This window comes from Entelurus aequoreus, linkage group LG06 (assembly GCF_033978785.1).
Source record: "Entelurus aequoreus isolate RoL-2023_Sb linkage group LG06, RoL_Eaeq_v1.1, whole genome shotgun sequence".
Lineage (NCBI taxonomy): Eukaryota > Metazoa > Chordata > Actinopteri > Syngnathiformes > Syngnathidae > Entelurus > Entelurus aequoreus.
Genome location: NC_084736.1, coordinates 20,544,971 through 20,569,701, shown reverse-complemented (window position 1 = coordinate 20,569,701; position 24,731 = coordinate 20,544,971). Strand labels below are relative to the sequence as shown.

At 37.7% G+C, this 24,731-nt stretch overlaps 2 protein-coding genes across 3 annotated transcripts in view; both read left to right on the top strand.

Moving 5' to 3' along the window:
* Window positions 1-248, top strand: part of rundc3aa (RUN domain containing 3Aa) — a 33,993-nt gene extending 33,745 nt beyond the window's left edge. The window contains exon 11 of the mRNA XM_062050180.1: window positions 1-248. This exon is cut by the window's left edge and continues 186 nt beyond it. The gene's annotated coding sequence lies outside the window, so the exon portion shown is untranslated.
* The window catches only part of fam117aa (family with sequence similarity 117 member Aa), a 41,195-nt gene continuing 16,543 nt past the window's right edge, over window positions 80-24,731 (top strand). Inside the window, exons 1-4 of one of the 2 annotated variants that reach the window (XM_062050181.1) lie at window positions 80-163; window positions 292-401; window positions 6,905-7,039; window positions 8,837-8,982. In XM_062050181.1, the coding sequence (XP_061906165.1) occupies window positions 371-401; window positions 6,905-7,039; window positions 8,837-8,982 (312 nt within the window). In that variant the 5' untranslated portion in view covers window positions 80-163; window positions 292-370. Of the gene's footprint in view, window positions 164-291; window positions 402-6,496; window positions 6,686-6,904; window positions 7,040-8,836; window positions 8,983-24,731 lie in introns of those variants that run through there. The other variant, XM_062050182.1, reaches the window with a different exon arrangement.

Genomic DNA, 24,731 nt, shown 5'->3' with positions numbered 1-24,731 from the left:
CCACCTCTCTGTGAATGTACAGCAGGAATTCCGGTCTTCACCCTCGCACACTCTCCCGCCATCTTGCCACGCAACACAACCCAAACATGGGGGCCTGTCCTCTTCTCACCCGTCGATCCGAACCAGGACAACAGCGTTGGATTCCTCGCCACAAACTCTTGCAGTACAACCCCTGTTTCATCCTCTCTCTTTCTACGCTTCGACTTGAAATGATCATTCTTTGTTGTGTTGCAATAAACTGCCTTTTTACATGACGTGTGTTTGTGTACGTGTTTCTGTGTGTGTGTGTAGGTAAGGAGGCGAGCAGAAAACACTCACAGGGGACAGCTGCGCTTTAGCCCCCTCTAGTGGCCAATAAGGACATTACTGGATGGGAGGACGCTCACAGGTCACTTCATTAGGTACAAGTGCAAAAATCAAAACAATTCTGCATTCATTCTGATTTACATGTTTATTTATGAAAATGCGTTAAGTGTGCCCACAATAATATATATATATATATATATATATATATATATATGTATAATTAAAAAAAGCAATGCAGTATTTGTTGGCCTAAATTAAGCATTTTCAAGCATAAACATGTCTAAATAAAGTACAAATATTAGAGATGTCTGATAATATCGGGCTGCCGAAATTATCGGCCGATAAATGCTTTAAAATGTAATATCGGAAATTATTGGTATCGGTTTCAAAAAGTAAAATGTATGACTTTTTAAAACGCCGCTGTGTACACGGACATAGGGAGAAGTACAGAGCGCCAATAAACCTAAAAGGCACCGCCTTTGCGTGCCGGCCCAGTCACATAATATCTACGGCTTTTCACACACACAAGTGAATGCAAGGCATACTTGGTCAACAGCCATACAAGTCACACTGAGGGTAGCGGTATAAACAACTTCAACACTGTTACAAATATGCGCCACACTGTGAACCCACACCAAACAAGAATGACAAACACATTTCGGGAGAACATCCGCACCGTAACACAACATAAACACAACAGGACAAATACCCAGAACCCCTTGCAGCACTAACTCTTCCTGGACGCTACAATATACATCCCCCGCTACCCCCTACCCCCACCACCTCAACCCCGCCGCCCCCCCAACCCCGCCCACCTCAACCTCCTCATGCTCTCTCAGGGAGAGCATGTCCCAAATTCCAAGCTTCTGTTTTGAGGCATGTTAAAAAAAAAAAAGCACTTTGTGACTTCAATAATAAATATGGCAGTGCCATGTTGGCATTTTTTTCCATAACTTGAGTTGATTTATTTTGGAAAACCTTGTTACATTGTTTAATGCATCCAGCGGGGAATCACAACATAATTTGGCATAATAATGTGTTAATTCCACGACTGTATATATCGGTATCGGTTGATATCGGAATCGGTAATTAAGAGTTGGACAATATCGGAATATCGGATATCGGCAAAAAAAAGCCATTATCGGACATCTCTAACAAATATCAATACTACAGAAGGATCAGAGCGCTCTGTTCAGTATCGTGGCCACTGATTGGCTCAGCCTCAGGCAACACCACTGTATTGGATTAAATGAGCGTAAAGGGTAGAGGGAAAAAATGGCAGATAGTGATTTCTAAAAAATGTCCCATACCGATATACGTCAAAATGCCAAATATCGGCACCGGAAAATCGGCCTGGCCAATATTTGTCATTTTGCCATATATCCGTATGGGACATATTTTTAAAATCAGTATCTGTCTTTTTTTTTTTTTTAATAACTAGAACATAACTACATCAACAGATACTATACATACACATGTACCAACATTTAAAAAAACAAACTAAAACAATAGTAGATAAATTAGTAGATACTGTAGGTAATAACCGCTGTTCAAGCAGCAGTCTTATTTTACTGGAGCCAAATGTATTTAATTTATTTAAGAATTAAAAAATACTCTCATTGTCAATAATTCTCCCCAAATATGTTTTCATATCTGACAAGGCAAATTGAGTACGTGATTCAGGCAAATAAAAACGCGACATAGCTGGATGATCAGGAAGATGACAGAAGCGATATCTTTGCAAAAAAAATCCAAACTTTGTGTATATGTCCTTACAAATATTAGACTTATTGTATAAGTAAAGAAGAGCAGGCAGCAGCTCACACATTCTCATACTTTCTGTAACATCCAGGAAGAAATGATGTCAGCCATCTTGAAACATGTCTCAACTATAAGTTAAGTGAAGGAGCGCCAAATTGTTTTTAGTGACGTGTTCACAATATTTCAGGGTTCCTCACCAGGAAACCTTACAATGTATTAAATCCATAAACTGCTATAAAATTGTATAAAATTAAGTAGATGGTGAGTTATTTTAAAGGCCTACTGAAATGATTTTTTGAAAATTTAAACGGGGATAGCAGATTCATTCTATGTGTCATACTTGATCATTTCGCGATATTGCCATATTTTTGCTGAAAGGATTTAGTAGAGAACATCGACGATAAAGTTCGCAACTTTTGGTCGCTGATAAAAAAAGCCTTGCGTAGTAGCGTGACGTCACAGGTTGAAAGGCTCCTCACATTTCCCCATTGTTTACACCAGCAGCAAGAGCGATTCGGACCGAGAAAGCGACGATTACCCCATTAATTTGAGCCAGGATGAAAGATTTGTGGATGAGGAACGTGAGAGTGAAGGACTAGAGTGCAGTGCAGGACGCATCTTTTTTCGCTCTGACCATAACTTAGGTACAAGCTGGCTCATTGGATTCCACACTTTCTCCTTTTTCTATTGTGGATCACGGATTTGTATTTTAAACCACCTCGGATACTATATCCTCTTGAAAATGAGAGTCGAGAACGCGAAATGGACATTCACAGTGACTTTTATCTCCACGACAATACATCGGCGAAGCACTTTAGGTACGGAGCTAACGTGATAGCATCGGGCTTAACTGCAGATAGAAACAAAAGAAACAAACCCCTGACTGGAAGGATAGACAGAAAATCAACAATACTATTAAACCATGGACCTGTAAGTACACGGTTAATGCTTTCCAGCCTGGCGAAGCTTAACAATGCTGTTGCTAATGACGCCATTGAAGCTAACTTAGCTACGGGACCTCACAGAGCTATGCTAAAAGCATTAGCTATCCACCTACGCCAGCCAGCCCTCATCTGCTCATCAACACCCGTGCTCACCTGCGTTCCAGCGATCGACGGAGCGACGAAGGACTTCACCCGATCATCGATGCGGTCGGCGGCTAGCCTCGGATATCGCGTCTGCTATCCAAGTCAAAGTCCTCCTGGTTGTGTTGCTGCAGCCAGCCGCTAATACACAGATCCCACCTACAGCTTTCTTCTTTGCAGTCTTCATTGTTCATTAAACAAATTGCAAAAGATTCACCAGCACAGATGTCCAGAATACTGTGGAATTTTGCGATGAAAACCGAGCTTTTTGTATTGGATACAATGTGTCCGAATACTTCCGTTTCAACGATTGACGTCACGCGCATACGTCATCATACCTAGACGTTTTCAACCGGAAGTTTAGCGGGAAATTTAAAATTGCACTTTTATAAGTTAACCCGGCCGTATTGGCATGTGTTGCAATGTTAAGATTTCATCATTGATATATAAACTATCAGACTGCGTGGTCGGTAGTAGTGGGTTTCAGTAGGCCTTTAATGTTGAGGAATCCCATATTTTTACCAATTTTCCCAGGAGATTTCCCATATTTTGAAATGCAAATGTTGATGCTCGTCTTAGACACACGTAATAAAGGTGTTTGTGAATTCAGGTTAACCACAACATAAAACATTAAGTCTCTACTGGTCTGATGTCACCTAAAAAATAATTGTGGAAGTCGCTTACTCGCGGTCCCACGGATACATACGGCAGAGTCGCCAGGCGTGCAGAGTTGACAAAGGTTTAATGGTTTTCTTGACAAGATCATCAGACAAACCTCTCCCAGGACTTTTCAGTCTCTCCAAAACTCCTCTTCCTGCTGTTCCCGACCGCTACTGTTAAAGACAACAGGTGATTAGACAACTCGTACCACCTGGGAAATCTAATCACCTGTTCAGCTGTGTCTCGCCGTTGGCACTGCCACGCCCCCGTCTGATGGTGCTCTGTCCTCAGCACCATGGACAGAGGCGGTGACCTCCGCTCCTGCAGGCAGCGCTGGCCACACCTCCCTCCACAATAATGTTAAAAAAACAACTTAAAGCCTTGTCCAACTGTTTACTGAGGTATGCTATTCATGGTTAAATAACTTTTACTGCAAATGCATATCGGCTCCAAATATCGGTTATCAATCTCCTTGACTGCTAATAATCGATATCTGTATCGGCCCTGAACAAAACATATTGTCGATCTCTCCTGAGTGAGTGTTGTTTCATGTCCACAGGGCTCTCATATTGTCCAAAACATATTTAGAAGGTTGTCAACATGTTTTTATGTTCTAGTTATGAAAAATGAACCATTCTTATTACCACAGTCAGGCCCAGAACCAATGAAAAGTTTGCAATTTGCGCAAATTCACGTTTTGTGAACCGGAAAACATAAAAAGTCAGAGGCAGCCAGTGAAGTGAGGCTAAAACAAGAATACAAGAGTAGGGATGGGGACCTTTCACATTTGAACCGATATGGTGCCAATTCTCAGTACCTGGGAATCTATCAATGGTAGCAATTTTTGACCAATCGTTAAAAGTTTATTTATAAAGTGCTTAATAACAAATGCCTCAAAGGGCTTCACAAACCACGACATCCTCAGATCTGATCCCACATCCGGGCAAGAAAAAACTCAACCCAATGGGAACAAATAGAAACTTTGGAAGGGAACCGGGTGCAGTGGATGCAGGGGGGCGCAGAAGCAAAGAGAAGCGGCAGATCAACTGGTTTAAAAAAATGTAAAGGCTAGGGTGTATAAATGAGTTTTAAAGATGGTGAGGTGTTTAGGGCATGTCTGACCGGTAGGAGACCACAGGGAAGACCCAGGACACGGTGGAGAGACTATATGTCTCCCAGCTGGCCTGGGAACGACTCGGGATCCCCCAGGAAGAGCTGGACGAAGTGGATAGGGAGAATGAAGTCTGGGCTTCTCTGCTTAGGCTGCTGACCCCAGAGACCCAACTTCGGATAAGCAGAAGATGGATTGATGGATTTTTTCTTGAATGGATGCCTGGTTTTACTGCAAACTGAAGTCGGTCGGTACTTGTAAAATTACCAAATTGGGTACCAATCACAACCAAATATTTGTATATTTTGTGCTTACTGCTAGAATTGCTGTTGCGATTTCGGCTTTTTTGCGATCACACAAAAGTTCTACTGGAATTGCATTTTATTATTATTATTATTAAATATTATTAGTAGAGATGTCCGATAACATCGGACTGCAGATATTCCATCCATCCATCCATTTTCTACCGCTTGTCCCTTTTGGGGTCGCGGGGGGTGCTAGTATTATCGGCCGATAAATGCTTTAAAATGTAATATCGGAGATTATCGGTATCGGTTTCAAAAAGTAAAATTTCTGACTTTTTAAAACGCCGCTGTACGGAGTGGTACATGGACGTAGGGAGAAGTACAGAGCGCCAATAAACCTTAAAAGCACAATTGAATGCCAGGCATACTTGGTCAACAGCCATACAGGTCACACTGAGGGTGTCCGTATAAAGAACTTTAACACTGTTACAAATATGCGCCACACCGTGAACCCACACCAAACAAGAATGACAAACACATTTCGGGAGAACATCCGCAGCGTAACACAACATAAACACAACAGAACAAATACCCAGAACCCCTTGCAGCACTAACTCTTCCAGGACGCCACAATATACACCCCCGCTGTCCCCCCACCTCAACCCCGCCCACCTCAACCTCCTCATGCTCTCTCAGGGAGAGCATGTCCCAAATTCCAAGCTGCTGTTTTGAGGCATGTTAAAAAAAAAAAGCACTTTGTGACTTCAATAATAAATATGGCAGTGCCATGTTGGCATTTTTTTCCATAACTTGAGTTAATTTCTTTTGGAAAACCTTGTTACATTGTTTAATGCATCCAGCGGGGCATCACAACAAAATTAGGCATAATAATGTGTTGATTCCACGACTGTATATATCGATATCGGTTGATATCGGAATCGGTAATTAAGAGTTGGACAATATCGGAATATCGGATATTGGTAAAAAAGCCATTATCAGACATCTCTAGTTCTGACCAATCAGGAGACAAGAAAAAATATTGTCAAATGTGCCCAGTAAATTTTACTCCCCATGAGGCGTCCTTTTACAGAAATATTCTAGTGAACTTTTGCTACATTTATCACGGCGAGATTGTAAGAGTTGACGAGACTGTTAATGAGCTTCTTGTGGAACTCTATAAACTATTCTATTGCTGACCTTTTGGACACCCACTCTCTCTCACACACACACACACACACACACACACACACACACACACACACACACACACACACACACACACACACACACACACACACACACACACACACACACACACACACACACACACACACACACACACACACACACACAAAGACCATGCAGCCTCACAATAGTGAAAGAAAAAAAAGTGGGCAGGGACTTCAAACTTTTTAAGAGGAGGAGGGGCGATGACAGATGGAAGTGAAGACCAGTAAGAGCTTCACTTCAGTCCTGCAGCAACCAAGCACACGACCCAAAACTTTTGCTCTGTTCAGGTTAGTGTGCATGTCAGTGTGTGTGTGTGTGTGTGTGTGTGTGTGTGTGTGTGTGTGTGTGTGTGTGTGTTCACTTGTGCTGAACTTATACGGAAACTCTACTGCAGGACTTGTTGGCTGTGACATGAGGCCATGAGCTGACTTTTGGAACATTGTCGTGCATGAAGTGAACAGAGGGAAGTGTGTGTGTGTGTGTGTGTGTGTGTGTTCATATCCAAGAGAAGGAGGTGGTGGTGGGCCTGATGTCGGGGAAAAGTGGAGCAGCTCCTCGGGTCTGCAGCAACTCCAACCTGATGCTGCCCCTCAGGGCCACGGTGCCCTACCAGCTCCTCCTCAGCAGGGAAAGCAAACCAGGTAAATAATGCATTTAAAAAAGTATGTTTGAAAATAATGCATATAAAATGCATTTAAAAGATACATTTAAGAAGTGAATTTTAACTTTTTTAATTGCACTTTTTTGAATATAAAGTTCATTTTAAAAATGCATTTAAAAATAAATAAAAAGTGCATTCAAAATAGTGCATTTAAAAATGTATTTAAAAGATACATTTAATTTAAAAAATTATTTTAAATACTCTTTTGAGTCCACATTTTACTTAAATGCACTTTCTTTCAATATAAAGTTCATTTAAAATGCATTTAAAGTGCAATAAAAGATCACTTTAAAAAGTACTCTTAAAGCGTACGTTAAAAAGTACATTTAAAAAGTGCAGATAATAGTGTATTCAAAAGGTACCCTTACAAAAATGTCATTTAAAAAGTGCACTTAAAACTACTTTTTAAATCCACTTTTTACTTCATTGCACTTATTTTTATATGCACTTTTAAAATGCATTTTTTAAAGTTATAAAGTTTATTTAAATTGCATTTGAAAGTGTATTTAAGAGTTAAAAGCACTTTTAAAAAATACATTTAAAAAGTACTTTTGAAATTGTGCATTTAAAGCGTAAATTTAAAAAAGTACATTTGAAAAAACTGCATTTAAAATGTATTTTTAAATGCACTTTTTATGTAATAAATGCACTTCTCATTTTTAAATGCACATTTTATATGCACTTTTTTGAGTATAAAGTGCATTTAAAAATGCAATAGAAGTGCACTTAAAAGTGAATTCAAAAAGTACACTTAAAATGCATTTAAAAGGTACATTTTAAAAAGTTCCTTAAAAAGTACATTTAAAAAAGTGCATTTAAAATGTTTTTTTTAAATGCACTTTTTACCTCATAAATACACTTTTTATTTTTAAATGTACATTTTAAATGCACTTTTTTGAGTACAAAGTGCATCTAAAAATGCCATAAAAGTGCATTTAAAAGTACATTTAAAAATGCATTCAAAAGGTAAATTTAAAAAAATTCCTTTAAAAAGTACATTTAAAAAAGTGCATTTAAAATATATAATTTTAAATGCACTTTTTACCTAATACATGCACTTCTTATTTTTAAATGTACATTTTAAGTGCACTGTTTTGAGTACAAAGTGCATTTGAAAATGCCATAAAAGTGCATTTCAAAGAGAATTTAAAAGTACATTTCAAAATGCGTTTAAAAAGTAGATTTAAAAAAGTTCATTTAAAAAAGTAAATTTTAAAAAAGTGCATTTAAAGTGTATTTTTAAATGCACTTTTTACATAATACACGCACTTCTTATTTTCAAATGTACATTTTACTTTAGATGCACTTTATATATAAATACAAAAAAAGTGCATTTAAAAGGTACATTTTATCAAGTTAATTTCAAAAATCCTTTTTCCTTTTTTAAACAAACTTTTTTAAATACAAATGGCATTTAAAAAGTACTTTTAACCCCATTTTGGGTGCGACACCGGAATGATGCTCATGAAGAACAATAAGATGTTGACATTGTGACCTGCAGGATGTTTAGTTGCTGCTTGTGAGTCCACTAAGTGTGTTGTTGTTTTGCCCCCCCCCCCTCCCCACCACCACACACACACACACACACACACACACACACACACACACACACACACACACACACACACACACACACACAAACACTAGTAATAGGGCTGGGGGCTAATAGGGGACGCCTGGGAGCAATTCAGTGAAAAATGGTTCACGTTTAACATGTACTCTTGTGTGTATGCATGTGTGTGTGTGTGTGTGTGTGTGTGTGTGTGTGTGTGTGTAGCTGAGAGGAACTCGTCCCGCCCGCCCAGGCCCACCATGAGGCGGACCATGTCCCTGGATGCCATCATGGCGCCCTACTTGCAGGGCCAGTGGCCCAAGGATGCTCAGGGACCTGCAGGGACGCGCGTCAGCGAAAAAGCCACACAGGTGAGAACGTTCGTTGCTCCTGCAGGTGTTTTTTTAAAGTTTTTTTTTAGCTCAACCTCACATAAACCCCTAACCCCCACATCTCCAAGCCACCCACATCCTCTCCTGTGTGCACGTCTTAGCTGGTGCATGAAGCCCCCACCCACCACACCCCTCGACCCCAAACGCCCGAGGAAGCTCGCCAAGCCCGGTGTAGGTCGGCCTGACACAGTTTAAAGGCGAGCCAAACCCCCCCCCCCCCCCATAGCCTCCATTGTGAGGAGCAGACCCCTCCTGACCTCATTATACACACACCCCATCCCCCTCGCAGCGCGAGCAAGCGTCTGCCGAGCAGCCCCCCCGACACCCACCAGCGTGGCGTCCCCTCATCAAACTTCTCGTCGCTCCATTTTCACCTTTAAACTCTATTATGATTATTGCTATTATTATTATTATTATTATCATAATTATTATTAGGCTGTCAGCCACCCAAACCTGCACTCACGTACATGTCAGTCAGTGCAGCCCTCACACACAACCCTAAAATATGACCATTATAACCATATATGCTCGTCTGAACACAATGCCAAACTTGAGCGTTTAAAGTGGGACGCCAGCCTCAGCAGGGGGTCCGGGAACCCTTTTAGCGTGCATGAAAGAAGGCAACGTTTGAGGCAATTCCGCCCCCAAACTCTGGTAATTATGTATTAAAAACGGGTTTTCCGCCTCATATCGGAAGCATGAAGTGGGAATTTAAATGTAGAAAGATTCATTATGATTACTTCAGTCTGAATACTAACTTTCGATACCATGCCGATAACGATGTTGTACCAATACGATATCAGCAGGAATCATACATCCTTTTTCTTTGGTAGTGTTGAACGTTAGTTGAGGTTGGATCAGGTGAAAAGAGTCAAGCAGAGAACAAAGGTAGGTATATACTTACCTATTCATTATTAACCGTCTGGCATGGACTTATGTTTTTTTTAAGTTGAAGTGGAGTGGTAATTGTTTTTGCAGATATCTCGGGGGCGACAATAATTTATGAAGTTCAGCTAATGACTTAGTAGTAGTTTTATTTTGGACATGCTTGCTTGATTACGTCAGGATTGTTTACAGTTCACGGTTCAACCCAAGTTGTATGACGCGGACACGTTTGTTACTGGACACTTTCCAATACGCTTCTGCAACTATAATTATTTGGTACTTTTTTATATTGGCAAATGTGCTGTTTTAGACTGCAATTGTGTTCAATTAAGGACCCTTATTATGTATGTCTAGCTTGTGTGCTATTGTGTGCTTAGATGTTGTGTAGCTGCTAGCTCCTAGTAGCCTGTAGCCGAGCATGTTTACCTCTTGTAAATGACTTGACTAAAATAGAAGAAATTGTGTGTTTATTGGAGGTCATTTCGATGTGCATCTTAGCACAAGAAAACACGCTGCAGGACTGCTTGTATCGGACTGCTGATATTGCCAATATAATCCCGTTTTCTTTCGCTGATATCAGTCCGATATCAATATTGGATCGGATATTCAGGTGTGGTTTAGAAGCTGAAAATCAGTTTATAGTTACATTTACATACAATATTAGTAGGTCATGCTCTGGAAACTAGAACATAACAAATACATTTAATACAATCTTTAAAATATGACAACAAGTTTGATTTTCACTGTTGCTCTCCTGTTGCTTGTGGAATACGAACTTAAAAACCGTCAAACCTCGGTTTTCAAAATGTTTTCGAACACTTTCTCGATTGTGGATGTAACAAATTAGTCCAGTTGCCCAAACAAAGAACCCACGCCTTGATGATTCAGATTCAGTACTTTTTTTGATTGAGTGCGACTGCAAAATAATCCACCATCAATTTATTTATTGTTTTAATCCATTTATTTGATTTGGAACGTGCTAAAACCCTCAAGCGCACATTTTTGCTAAAGTGATCAAACGTCCAGAAGGAGTCCCCACCCCTGTGCCATAAGCAGCATTTTGAAAACAAAAAAAAGGAAAGAAAAAATAACTTCCTGGGGTCACAGAAAAATGCGAGTGCAAGCACTATGATAAAGAAGGTGAGAAACACTGTTGTATAACATAAAGTATGGAGGTGGCGTCGGCGTGGCTCTCCTCTTTCCGCTTATCACCATAATCGCCAACAAGTTAAAAGTGATGTTAAATGTTCTTTTGTACATTTTTTTTCATCATTTATACATATTTCATATTGTTTAAGGGCTTAAGGAACTTTATCGTCACACCGGCACACATGAGTTAGCACAAAATTTAGTACCTGAAGACAAGCAATAGTATCTAGATAATATTAAATAGAATATGATGTAGAGCAGGGGTCCCCAAACTATGGATCCGGCCCGTCAGCGTCCAAAATCTGGCCCGCGTCCCAAGTTAAAAAAAAAAAAAAAAAAACATTTTTCAATTTAAAATTTAATTTTAAAATAAAAATTTTAAATTAAGATTTTAAAAAATTAAATTTTTTTTAAATGATACATTTTCTACCGCTTGTTACTCTTGGTGTCTCCTAGCCGCTCAGGAAAATCATATTGTCTAAAAATGCATTTTCCCATCTAGAACGTGACATCATCGTGCTCGGAATAATATATATATATATATACACAGTGTATATATACACTACCGTTCAAAAGTTTGGGGTCACATTGAAATGTCCTTATTTTTGAAGGAAAAGCACTGTACTTTTCAATGAAGATAACTTTAAACTAGTCTTAACTTTAAAGAAATACACTCTATACATTGCTAATGTGGTAAATGACTATTCTAGCTGCAAATGTTTGGTTTTTGGTGCAATATCTACATAGGTGTATAGAGGCCCATTTCCAGCAACTATCACTCCAGTGTTCTAATGGTACAATGTGTTTGCTCATTGGCTCAGGAGGCTAATTGATGATTAGAAAACCCTTGTGCAATCATGTTCACACATTTGAAAACAGTTTAGCTCATTACAGAAGCTACAAAACGGACCTTCCTTTGAGCAGATTGAGTTTCTGGAGCATCACATTTGTGGGGTCAATTAAACGCTCATAATGGCCAGAAAAAGAGAACTTTCATCTGAAACTCGACAGTCTATTCTTGTTCTTAGAAATGAAGGCTATTCCACAAAATTGTTTGGGTGACCCCAAACTTTTGAACGGTAGTATATATATTTCATATTGTTTTCAAGGCTTAAGGAACTTTATCGTCACACCGGCACACATGAGTTAGCACGAAATTTAGTACCTGAGGACAAGCAATAGTATGTAGATAATATTAAATACAACATGATGTAGAGCAGGGGTCCCCAAACTACAGATCCGGCCCGTCAGCGTCCAAATTCCGGCCCGCGGGAAGTCCCAAGTTAAAATTTTTTTTTTTTTAAATTTCAATTTAAAATTTAATTTTAAAATTAAAATCTTAAATTAAGATTTAAAAATTATACATTTTCTACCGCCTGTTACTCTTGGTGTCTTCCCATCTATAACGTGACATCATCGTGCTCGGAATAATATATATATATATATATATATATATATATATATATATATATATGTATGTGTGGGAAAAAAATCACAAGACTATTTCATCTCTACAGGCCTGTTTCATGAGGGGTTTCCTCAATCCTCAGGAAATCTCCTGAGGATTGAGGAAACCCCTCATGAAACAGGCCTGTAGAGATGAAATAGTCTTGTGATTTTTTTCCCACACATACATATTACGCTCTACCACGGTATCGAGCACTATTTTTTGGATAATCTCATTAAGACATATATATATATATATATATATATATATATATATATATATATATATATATATATATATATATATATATATATATATATATATACATTTTCTACCGCTTGTCCCTTTTGGGGTCGCGGGGGGTCGCTGGAGCCTATCTCAGCTGCATTCGGGTGGTAGGCGGGGTACACCCTGGACAAGTCGCCACCTCGTCGCAGTATATATATATATATATACTATATATATATATATATATATATATATATATATATATATATATATATATATATATATATATATATATATATATATATATATATATATATATAGTATATATATATATATACACTTACATACATACAGCCCGGCCCCTGGCCAAATTTTTTTAACCAAAAAGTCAAAAAGTTTGGGGACCCCTGATGTAGAGTAAGTCAGTGACTCTGAAACTGTGGTGCGGGTACTACTAGTGCAGGGGTGGGCAATTAATTTTTACCGGGGGCCGCATGAGCAACCCGAGCACTGCTGGAGGGCCACATCGACAATATTTCAATTAAATTTTGCTCAATATTATTTTTGATATATACCGTAAGATAAATAATAATAATAATAATAATAATAGTAATACTTCAACATAGTGTGTGTAACAGCATTCCATGACTAATATATATAAATTAACATTAATAATAAATGACAGTAAAATAAGCACACGTATGACTGAGGAGTCATAGTGTAACTTTGTGTGGTGTTTGAGTTGTCCGACTTTTTGTGTGGCCTTAAACGCACCAGTGGTTTAGTGCTATGCGTGTTGGTGACAGATGACAAGTTGGTTTTGGCCTGGTTTGTACGGCAGAAAATGACTAGTTTTTCGAGATAGAATTGTTTTACTCATGTTTTTGGTGTGGTTATGTCCGAATATAAACAGTTTTGTTCAATAAAGTGATCGATATAATTCCTGTCCTCGAAGCATCTCGATAGACGTTACAATAATTGAACGGTGTTCAATTGAACGGTGTTGACGAACACCATTAGGGCCGCTTGTTGTCACTGTCACTCAAAGTTGCATTACAAAATTCCATAGAATAAATATGTTTATTTTGTTTAGAATTCAGATGGGATTTGATTTGGTGCGCGGCATATACTTGCTGCGCGCAGCGGACGCTTGAGCAGTGCGCAATTGCGCAGGCACGCACCTTAGGTGAGGGGACGTTGCTTTGCAGTTCATGTGTTGTTGAAAACACGGCATTCCTCATCAACTTTTCTCTTTTTGGCGTCTCGGGTGTAAACCGTGCATCACTTGTCGCTGCATGTGCACCTTCACTCGCAGGTTACACACGGACACACGCCCATAAATAATACTTTTCAAAATAAAAGCAGCACAGTTGTATTGCGCGCAGGACATAGATGTTTTTTCAACTTTATTTTGTAATTGCAGTTGTTCACATTCACTCACAATCACGCATACGTCCACACGGAAGTAATACAAAAAACGATTTTCAAAACAAAAGCAGCACCGTTGTATTGCACACTCGAAATAGATACTTTTTAAAATGTATTTTGTAATTTATATTTGGCCTCACGCGGGCCGGACAGGGACGCACAAAGGGCCGGATGCATTCACAAAGGGCCGGATGCATTCTGCGGCCCGCGGGCCGCAGAATGCCCAGGTCTGTACTAGTGGTACATGGGCTCCATCTAGTGGTACGCCAAAGAATCACTTAATTAAGTGATTAGTCTTTTATGTTCCTATATTCAAACATGTGTGTAATGTTACATTGACCAAAAGTATTAAATATACCTGTTAAATAAAACCTCTGCCTTGTTTTTAATGAATACATATGCCTACTACGCTACCGTATTTTAATGTAGGTTATTTTGGTGGCACTTGGAGAAGAGTTTTACGAGGTGGCGCTTGGTGAAAAAAGTTTGAGAACCACTGGAGTCGGTTGTAAATAGCAAAGGTTATTACAGTACTTCTCAGTTGCTTTCTGTTAGCTTTTTCCCAACAAGTGGGACGAAAAAAATGTGCGCCCGCCCTTCCGCCGCGGCTTAAAATAGTATAATTTGTCTGTAAAATTGTTATAAGTACGCCTCTACATAAACACATGACATAACACAAAAACATGCATTTATTTTATCTCTTTTTGGAGAAATTGCTTCAATGTTCGTACGGTTTGGTTTTTGTTTGACTTTTTTGGAACGTATTACTACATTTTTACGACTACAACCAAAACCAAGGATTGACTGTAGACTAAAAATCGACAATATTTTACAAAATTTTTTAACGCTCATTAATATTGACCCTGAAGCAAATAGGAATTTACTATCCGATTAAAAAAGTCAAACATGTATTGTATTGTGTTTATTACGCACCAGTTGTTTGATTGTAACGTGCCTGTGTTGGTTGGAGTTTTCATTAACACATTTGGAAGTGTTAAAATTGCCATGTAAAATCGCTAATGCTAATTAGTAGCATGTCAATAGCAAAGACAATTATTAGCATCACACTCGCACATTTGTGGAAAAGGGAAGCCTTACTTTACTAATTTTTGGAGCGCTTTTTGAGTCGATTCCTTTGTTTGCATTGAAAATTGCAACATTACCGCAAGGTGGTTTAACGGAGTCCGCTCTCAGTGCTGCTGGAGTGCACGGCAAGTGCCAGAGTGTGAATGCGTGACGGTTGGATTTGAATCGGTACCCATCCCTAATCATAGCAGAGCATAGCAGGGCTGTGAATCTTTGGGCACCGCACGATTCGATTGTTGGGGGTAGCAATTCGATCCAGAATCGATTCTCTATTCAAAATCAGTACTTTCTTAATAACATTGGGTGCCAGTTGTATGGTTAACTACATTCCTCCATAAAATAGCTAAACAGCTCTAAAAATATTTGATAATACTTAACTGGTTTTGAAAAGTACAATTATACCCAAACATTTAATAGAGTGGATGGACATGACATTGAATATATTAAGATTTGTTACAAGTAAGAATCGCGATTCATTCGAAAATTGATTTTTTTTTTACTCCCCTTAGTGGCTGATGATTGTTATTAGGTTATGTAAGCGCTATTGTCGCACTGCTTTTTTGTCCTTTGATTTCCATTTGTGAAAAACTGTAATGAGACAAATGATATAATACTAATAATATTATTAACTACATGAGGCAATTTCTGGAGGAATTGCGTGTAAATGCTCCAATGCTGAAGTTGAACTGAAATCCTGGATTTTTTTTTAGAATTGTTGAAGTAGAGCACACAATTCCCATATAGGCTGAATATTTTGATGTTGGAACAGTTTGAATGAGATGAAAAATGTGGGAGTTGTGGAACTTTGAAGAATGTCCCATTGATTTTAATGGGAATTTTTCCAAAAATGTGGGAAAAGTGGGAATTTTTTAGAAAATGTTAAAAAACAACAACTATAATGGTCTGAATGAGTTGAAATGGTTGGTGTTGGAATTTTTCAAAACGGTCGAGAAATGTTGAAGTAGTAACATGTTGAATTGAGAAATGGTATTACGGAATTCCTGGAATTTCGGGAAAACCGGGAATTTTTCCCGTTAAAAAAAACAACTTCTTTCTTTTGTCCTAATTAAGAGGAATGTTTTGACGGTACAACGGTTGAAATGCGTTGAAAAATGTGGAAGGAGTAGTCGCCAGAAAAAAGGGTGGAAATATGGCTTTGGAAAATCAGGAATTCTGGAAAATCCTGGAATTTTTTTGAACTTGGAAAAAATGTAGTTTGAATTTCCAGAATGGTGGAATGTGTTGAAGGTGGAATGGTTTGAATTGGTTGAAAAATGTATAAATGGTGGAAGTTTGAAAAATGGCCAATTCATTTTGAATGGGAAAAATGTCCTGGAAAACGGGGAATTATGGGAAATCCGGGAATTTTTTAACAATTGTTGAAGTAGAGCACAAAATTCCTGAAAATGCAGAATATTTTGAAGTTGGAACAGTTTGAATCAGATGAAAAATGTGGGAATTGTGGAACTTTGAAGAATGTCCCATTGATTTAAATGTGAATTTCCAAAAAATTTGGGGATTTCGGGAAAAGCGGGAATTTTTTGGAAAATGTTAAAAAACGTGAATGGTCTGACTGAGTTGAAATAGTTGGTGTTTAAATTTTAATTGGTCAAGAAATGTTGAAGTAGTAACATGTTGAATTGAGAAATGGTATTATGGAATTCCTGGAATTTCGGGAAAACCGGGAATTTTTCCAGTTCTAAAAACAACTTTGTTATATAAGAGGAATGTTTTGACGGCGGAATGATTGAAATGCGTTTAAACATGTGGAAGGAGTAGTCGCCAGAAAAAAGGGTGGAAACAGTGCTTTGGAAAACCAGGAATTCTGGAAAATCCTGGAATTTTTTTGAACTTGGAAAAAGGGTAGTTTAAATTTCCAGAATGGTGGAATGTGTTGAAGTTGTAATGGTTTGAATCGGTTGAAAATGTGGAAATGGTGGAAGTTTGAAAAATGGCCAATTCATTTTGAATGGGAAAAATGTCCCGGAAAACCTGGAAATATGGGAAATCCGTGATTTTTTTTTTTAGAATTTTTGAAGTAGAGCACACAATTCCTGGACAGGCTCAATATTTTGAAATTGGAACAGTTTGAATCAGATGAAAAATGTGGGGATTGTGTAACTTTGAAGAATGTCCCATTGATTTAAATGGGAATTTCCCAAAAATTTGAGAATTTCGGGAAAAGCAGGAATTTTTTTAAAAATGTTAAAAAACTTGAATGGTCTGAATGAGTTGAATTGGTTGGTGTTGAAATTTTTTAAATCGGTCGAGAAATGTTGAAGTAGTAACATGTTGAATTGAGAAATGGTATTACGGAATTCCTGGAATTTCGGGAAAACCGGGAATTTTTCCAGCTTAAACAAAAACGTAGGTTTTTTTTCTGATTAAGAAGAATGTTTTGACAGTGGAACGGTTGAAGTGGGTTGAAAAATGTGGGAGGAGTAGTCGCCAGAAAAAAGGGTAGAAATATGGCTTTGGAAAATCAGGAATTCTGGAACCTCCTGGAATTTTTTTAGAACTTGGAAAAAAGGTAGTTTGAATTTCCAGAATGGTGGAATGTGTTGAAGGTGGAATGGTTTGAATTGGTTGAAAAATGTGGAAATGGTGGAAGTTTGAAAAATGGGCAATTCATTTTGAATGGGAAAAATGTCCTGGAAAACGGGGAATTATGGGAAATCCGGGAATTTTTTAACAATTGTTGAAATAGAGCACACAATTCCTGAACATGCTGAGTATTTTGAAGTTGTAACAGTTTGAATCAGATGAAAAATGTGGGAATTGTGGAACTTTGAAGAATGTCCCATTGATTTAAATGGGAATTTCCCAAAAATTTGGGAATTTCGGGAAAAGCGGGAATATTTTTGAAAATGTTGAAAAAAACTTGAATGGTCCGAATGAGTTGAAATGGTTGGTGTTGAAATTTTTTAAATCGGTCGAGAAATGTTGAAGTAGTAACATGTTGAATTGAGAAATGGTATTACGGAATTCCTGGAATTTCTGGAAAACCGGGAATTTTTCCAGTTAAAAAAACAACTTCTTTTTTTGTCCTAATTAAGAGGAATGTTTTGACGGTACAACTGTTGAAATGCGTTGAAAAATGTTGAAGGAGTAGTCGCCAGAAAAAAGGGTGGAAATTGGGCTTTGGAAAATCAGGAATTCTGGAAAATCCTGGAATTTTTTTTAACTTGGAAAAACGGTAGTTTGAATTTACAGAATGGTGGAATGTGTTGAAGGTGGAATGGTTTGAAAAATGTGGAAATGGTGGAAGTTTGAAAAATGGCCAATTCATTTTGAATGGGAAAAATGTCCTGGAAAACGGGGAATTATGGGAAATCCGGGAATTTTTTAACAATTGTTGAAATAGAGCACACAATTCCTGAACAGGCTCAATATTTTGAAATTGGAACAGTTTGAATCAGATGAAAAATGTGGGGATTGTGTAACTTTGAAGAATGTCCCATTGATTTAAATGGGAATTTCCCAAAAATTTGAGAATTTCGGGAAAAGCAGGAATTTTTAAAAAAAATGTTAAAAAACTTGAATTGTCTGAATGAGTTGAAATGGTTGGTGTTGAAATTTTTTAAATCGGTCGAGAAATGTTGAAGTAGTAACATGTTGAATTGAGAAATGGTATTACGGAATTCCTGGAATTTCGGGAAAACCGGGAATTTTTCCAGCTTAAACAAAAACGTAGGTTTTTTTTCTGATTAAGAAGAATGTTTTGACAGTGGAACGGTTGAAGTGGGTTGAAAAATGTGGGAGGAGTAGTCGCCAGAAAAAAGGGTAGAAATATGGCTTTGGAAAATCAGGAATTCTGGAACCTCCTGGAATTTTTTTAGAACTTGGTAAAAAGGTAGTTTGAATTTCCAGAATGGTGGAATGTGTTGAAGGTGGAATGGTTTGAATTGGTTGAAAAATGTGGAAATGGTGGAAGTTTGAAAAATGGGCAATTCATTTTGAATGGGAAAAATGTCCTGGAAAACGGGGAATTATGGGAAATCCGGGAATTTTTTAACAACTGTTGAAATAGAGCACACGATTCCTGAACACGCTGAATATTTTGAAGTTGGAACAGTTTGAATCAGATGAAAAATGTGGGAATTGTGTAACTTTGAAGATTTAAATGGGAATTTCCCAAAAATTTGGGAATTTTGGGAAAAGCGGGATTTTTTTTTGAAAATGTTAAAAAACTTGAATGGTCTTAATGAGTTGAAATGGTTGGTGTTGACATTTTTTAAATCGGTCGAGAAATGTTGAAGTAGTAATATGTTGAATTGAGAAATGGTATTACGGAATTTTGGGAAAACCGGGAATTTTTCCAGTTAAAATAAAACAACATTGTTTTTTTTCCTGATTAAGAGGAATGTTTTGACAGTGGAACGATTGAAGTGGGTTGAAAAATGTGGGAGGAGTAGTCGCCAGAAAAAATGGTGGAAATGGGGCTTTGGAAAATCAGGAATTCCGGAAATTCCTGGAATTTTTTGGAACTTGGAAAAAAGGTAGTTTGAATTTCCAGAATGGTGGAATGTGTTGAAGGTGGAATGGTTAGAATTGGTTGAAAAATGTGGAAATTTGAAAAATGGCCAATTCATTTTGAATGGGAAAAATGTCCTGGAAAACGGGGAATTATGGGAAATCCGGGAATTTTTTTTACAATTGAAGTAGAGCACAAAATCCCTGAACATGCTGAATATTTTGAAGTTGGAACAGTTTGAATCAGATGAAAAATGTGGGAATTGTGGAACTTTGAAAAATGTCCCATTGATTTTTGGTTGGTGTTGACATTTTTTAAATCGGTCGAGAAATGTTGAAGTAGTAATATGTTGAATTGAGAAATGGTATTACGGACTTTTGGGAAAACCGGGAATTTTTCCAGTTAAAATAAAACAACGTTGTTTTTTTTTCCTGATTAAGAGGAATGTTTTGCCAGTGGAACGATTGAAGTGGGTTGAAAAATGTGGGAGGAGTAGTCGCCAGAAAAAATGGTGGAAACGGGGCTTTGGAAAACCAGGAATTCTGGCAAATCCTGCAATTTTTTTGAACTTGGAAAAAAAGTAGTTTGAATTTGCAGGATGGTGGAATGTGTTGAAGGTGGAATGGTTTGAATCGGTTGAAAAATGTGGAAATGGTGGAAGTTTGAAAAATGGCCAATTCATTTTGAATGGGAAAAATGTCCCGGAAAACCTGGAATTCTGTGAAATCTGGGAATTTTTGGAAGTTGGACTTGAAGTTGAAACGGTTTGAATCGGGTGAAGAAGAAGTTGAAGAAGTTGAATAAATAGATGACTTTAGGTGTGTAAAAGCGTGTGTGTGAATGCTTTATGGTGTTAGTGTGCGTTGAGTAACGTCGATGCTTTGAAGTGTTGTGTCGGCATTTGGCAACACTGTCATTCCTGCGTTCCAGTGCAGGGCTCCGACAAAACGTGGCTCTGTGAGTCCATGTGTCACGCCGGTGCCATTTTGGGGGTCTTTTAATAGCGGCGTGTCCCATGACCCCCCCTGCCCCCCCCTCACTGGCGTGCAGAGGGCGCTAAGTGTTGTAACCTAATCCTGCCGTGTCACAACATTACTGACTCATGCCGTACTCGGACTTATTTAGACGTTGGACGGGACATCGAGGACAACGGGTCTCTCGCTCTCTGGTGTGTGTCAAGACATGAGTGTGTGTGTGAGTGTCTGAGTGTGTGTGACGGTGGCGGGATGGCCTGCATGGCGGTGAGGTCCCAAAGGGGGCTTGGAGGCGAAGGAGTCTGAGCTTGGGGAGGTCAATGATGGACTACAGACCGTCTGCTAGAAGATCCAGAGTCCATGTGAAGAAAACGGTACAGTTTTGAGAGCGTGTTTGGAGTGTGTGTGTGTGCGCGTGTGTGTTCTTGTATTTCTACCCTTCTTGAGACTTCAACCAGGAAAAGTACCTTCCATATGAGGACCGGTGAACAAGTTAGGACATAAATCATGGTCCCAATACTGAAAACCATTGCATCTTATAGAGAATGTCTCATTTGCACCCCTGGTGGTGAGATCTATCAAAATGAGGTTGGTCCCAAAAAGGAGGGATTTTTCAAATTGACTGTGTGTCGGTTTTAAAAGTTCTCCCCCTCTGGTCAACATATGAAATAACAAGTGTGTGTAAAAAATGTGCGTGCTCCCCCTCTGGTCAACATATGAAATATAAGTGTGTGTAAACATTTGAAGTGCTCCCCCTCTGGTCAACATATGAAATAACAAGTGTGTGTAAAAATTGGAAGTGCACTCCTCTGGTCAACATATGAAATAACAAGTGTGTGTAAACGTTTGAAGTGCTCCCCCTCTGGTCAACATATGTAATAACAAGTGTACGTAAGAAATTCAAATGCGCCCCCTTTGGGCAAAATTAATTTTTAAAAAATTAAATATGTATATAGAGACATACTGTAATAACTTGAAGTAAATAATGAAGATTAAAAAACAATTACAAACAACAAATTCAAAAATGTTTTTTTTTTAACTAAAAGCAGTCTTTTTCTCACAATGTGTCGACTTTTTTCTTAAAAAATTGGGAACAATTTCTCATATTCTTTCTGCTTCTGTAATATTGCAATACTTTCTCGTAAAAAAAGTATTACTTTTTTATGTAAAATTATTACTTTTTAATGCAAAATGGTGACATTTGTCATATACAATTCTGACTTTTATCACAATATTGCACATTCTTTTGTTGTTCGTGTAAAATAGTGAAGTTTTTTGAGTAAAACTATGACTTTTGTCATAATTTTGCCAAGTAAAATTCCAATCATCATTATAATATTGCCAAAATGTTAAAGTTTTCTTATAAAATTATGACTTTTGTCGAGCAAAATTACGACTTTTCATAAAATTGCCAAAGTTTTAAGCTTTTATTGTAAAATTGTGACTGTCATTGAGTAAAATTCCAATTTTTAATCATAAAATTTCACAAATGTCAAATTTTGACTTGCGTTGAGTAAAATTCTGACTTTTATTATAATACTGCCTAAATTATAAGTTTTTCTTGAGAAGTTGTGACCTTTTGCTTGTGAAATTCCAACTCATTTTTCACAACAAGCTTTTTTATATTTGCATAGTATGTATATATGATTAATGTAAATGTAAATATAAATATATATCTAGAAAGGGTGGTCCTAAAGAGGCGGGCATTAATAAAAACAATTTTAATAAATATGCATATAGGGACATACTGTAATAACTTGAAGTAAATAATGAAGATTAAAAACCAATTACAAAGAAAAAAACAAACAAAAAACAATTAACTAAAAGCAGTCTTTTTCTCAAAATGTGTCGACTTTTTTCCTTATAAAAATGGGAACAATTTCTCATATTCTTTCTGTTTCTGTAATGTTGCAATATATTCTTGTAAAATGATTACTTTTTAATGTAAAAATGATTACTTTTTTATGTAAAAATTATTACTTTTTATGTAAAAATGACTACTTTTTTTATGTAAAAATTATTACTTTTTAATGCAAAATGGGGACATTTGTCACATAAAATTCTGACTTTTATCACAATATTGCAGACTCTTTTGTAGTTCTTGTAAAATAGTGACATTTTTTGAGTAAATTTATGACTTTTGTCATAATTTTGTCAAGTTAAATTCCAATTATCATTATAATATTGCCAAGATTTTAAAGTTTTCTTATGTAATTGTGACTTTTGTCGAGAAAAATTACGACTCTTTTCATAAAATTGCCAAAATTTTAAGATTTTCTTGTAAAATTGCGACTGTCATTGAGTAAAATTCCAACTTTTATCATAATATTGCACAAATGTGCAGTATTTCTTGTAAAATTTGGACTTGCTTTGAGTAAAATTACGACTTTTCTTATAATACTAGAGGTAGGCATTTTTCGGAGGTCTCAAGAAGGTAACAAATACAAGAAAGTGTGTGTGTGTGTGACACTGAGGTGCAGAATGTTGATAGAGTATTAACAGTGTTGATGGCAAAGTGTTTGTGGATGTTGTGAAAGGAAGTAGGTCTTGGTGGTTCCTTCAGTGCTCCTCTGAGCAGCTGCTTCCTGCCAGGTGGAGAACACACCTGCTGTCACACAAACGAGATTTTTATTTTTGGGTGAGATCAAAAATCAAATGACCGTGTTAGTCGTATAAAAAAAGAAACTTCATGTAAACGAGGCTAACGGTCTTTTTTCGTGACGGTAGAAGCTCCTTCCCGGTGGCCATGATAACCATGACAACACATGTGACCTCCTCCTAGCTGGATGACCCCGCCCCGTGTGTATGCCCACAGCTCTGTTCAAAAACAAAGGCTTCACCACATGTCTTAAAACATGCCAACTATCCGCCGGTTAGCTGTCATTTTGTCATTTTCAATCATGGTTGGGTTTTTCTTGAGCAAATATGCTAACCGAGCAAAACACAACACCGAACACGACATAATACAACAACATGGCACACCGACTAAACGACATAGCAGAACGACATAACACAACTTTACAGCACAACAATATTGCACGACAACATAGCACAACGACTTAACACAATAACATGGGACCACGACAACACAATGACATAACACAACAACATAGTACAATGACAAAGCGTGACAACATGGGACAGCGACATAACACAACATAACACAATAACATAGCACAACAACATGGGACAACGACATACCACCATGACATATCACAACAACATAACACAACAACTTATAACAACATGGGACAACGGCATGGGACAACTACATAACACAATGACATAACATAACACAATGACATAGCACAACAACATAACACAACACAGCACAACAACATGAGACAACGGCATAGCACACAACAAAACACGACATAACACAGACGTAGCACAACATGGGACGACGTAACACAATGACATAACACAACGATATAATACAATGACATAACACAACGGAATAACACAACGACATACTACAACGATACAATACAATGACATACTACAACAACGTATCACGACATAACACAACTAAATGGGAAAACGACATAACACAGTGACATATTATAACACAACAATGTAACACAACGACATAGCACAACGACATATGACATAACATAACACAATGACATAACACGACAACATAACACAATGACATAGCACAACGACATAACACAACAACATAACACAATGACATAGCACAACGACATAACACAATGACATAGCACAACAACATAACACAACACAGCACAACAACATGGGACAACGGCATAGCACACAACAAAACACGACATAACACAAACGTAGCACAACATGGGACAACGACATAACACAATGACATAACACAACGACATACTACAACGATACAATACAATGACATAACACAATGACATACTACAACAACGTATCACGACATAACACAACGACATATCATAACGACATGGGAAAACGACATAACACAATGACATATTATAACACAACGACATAACACAACGACATAGCACAACGACATAGCACAATAACATATAACGACATGGGACAAAGACATAACACAATGACA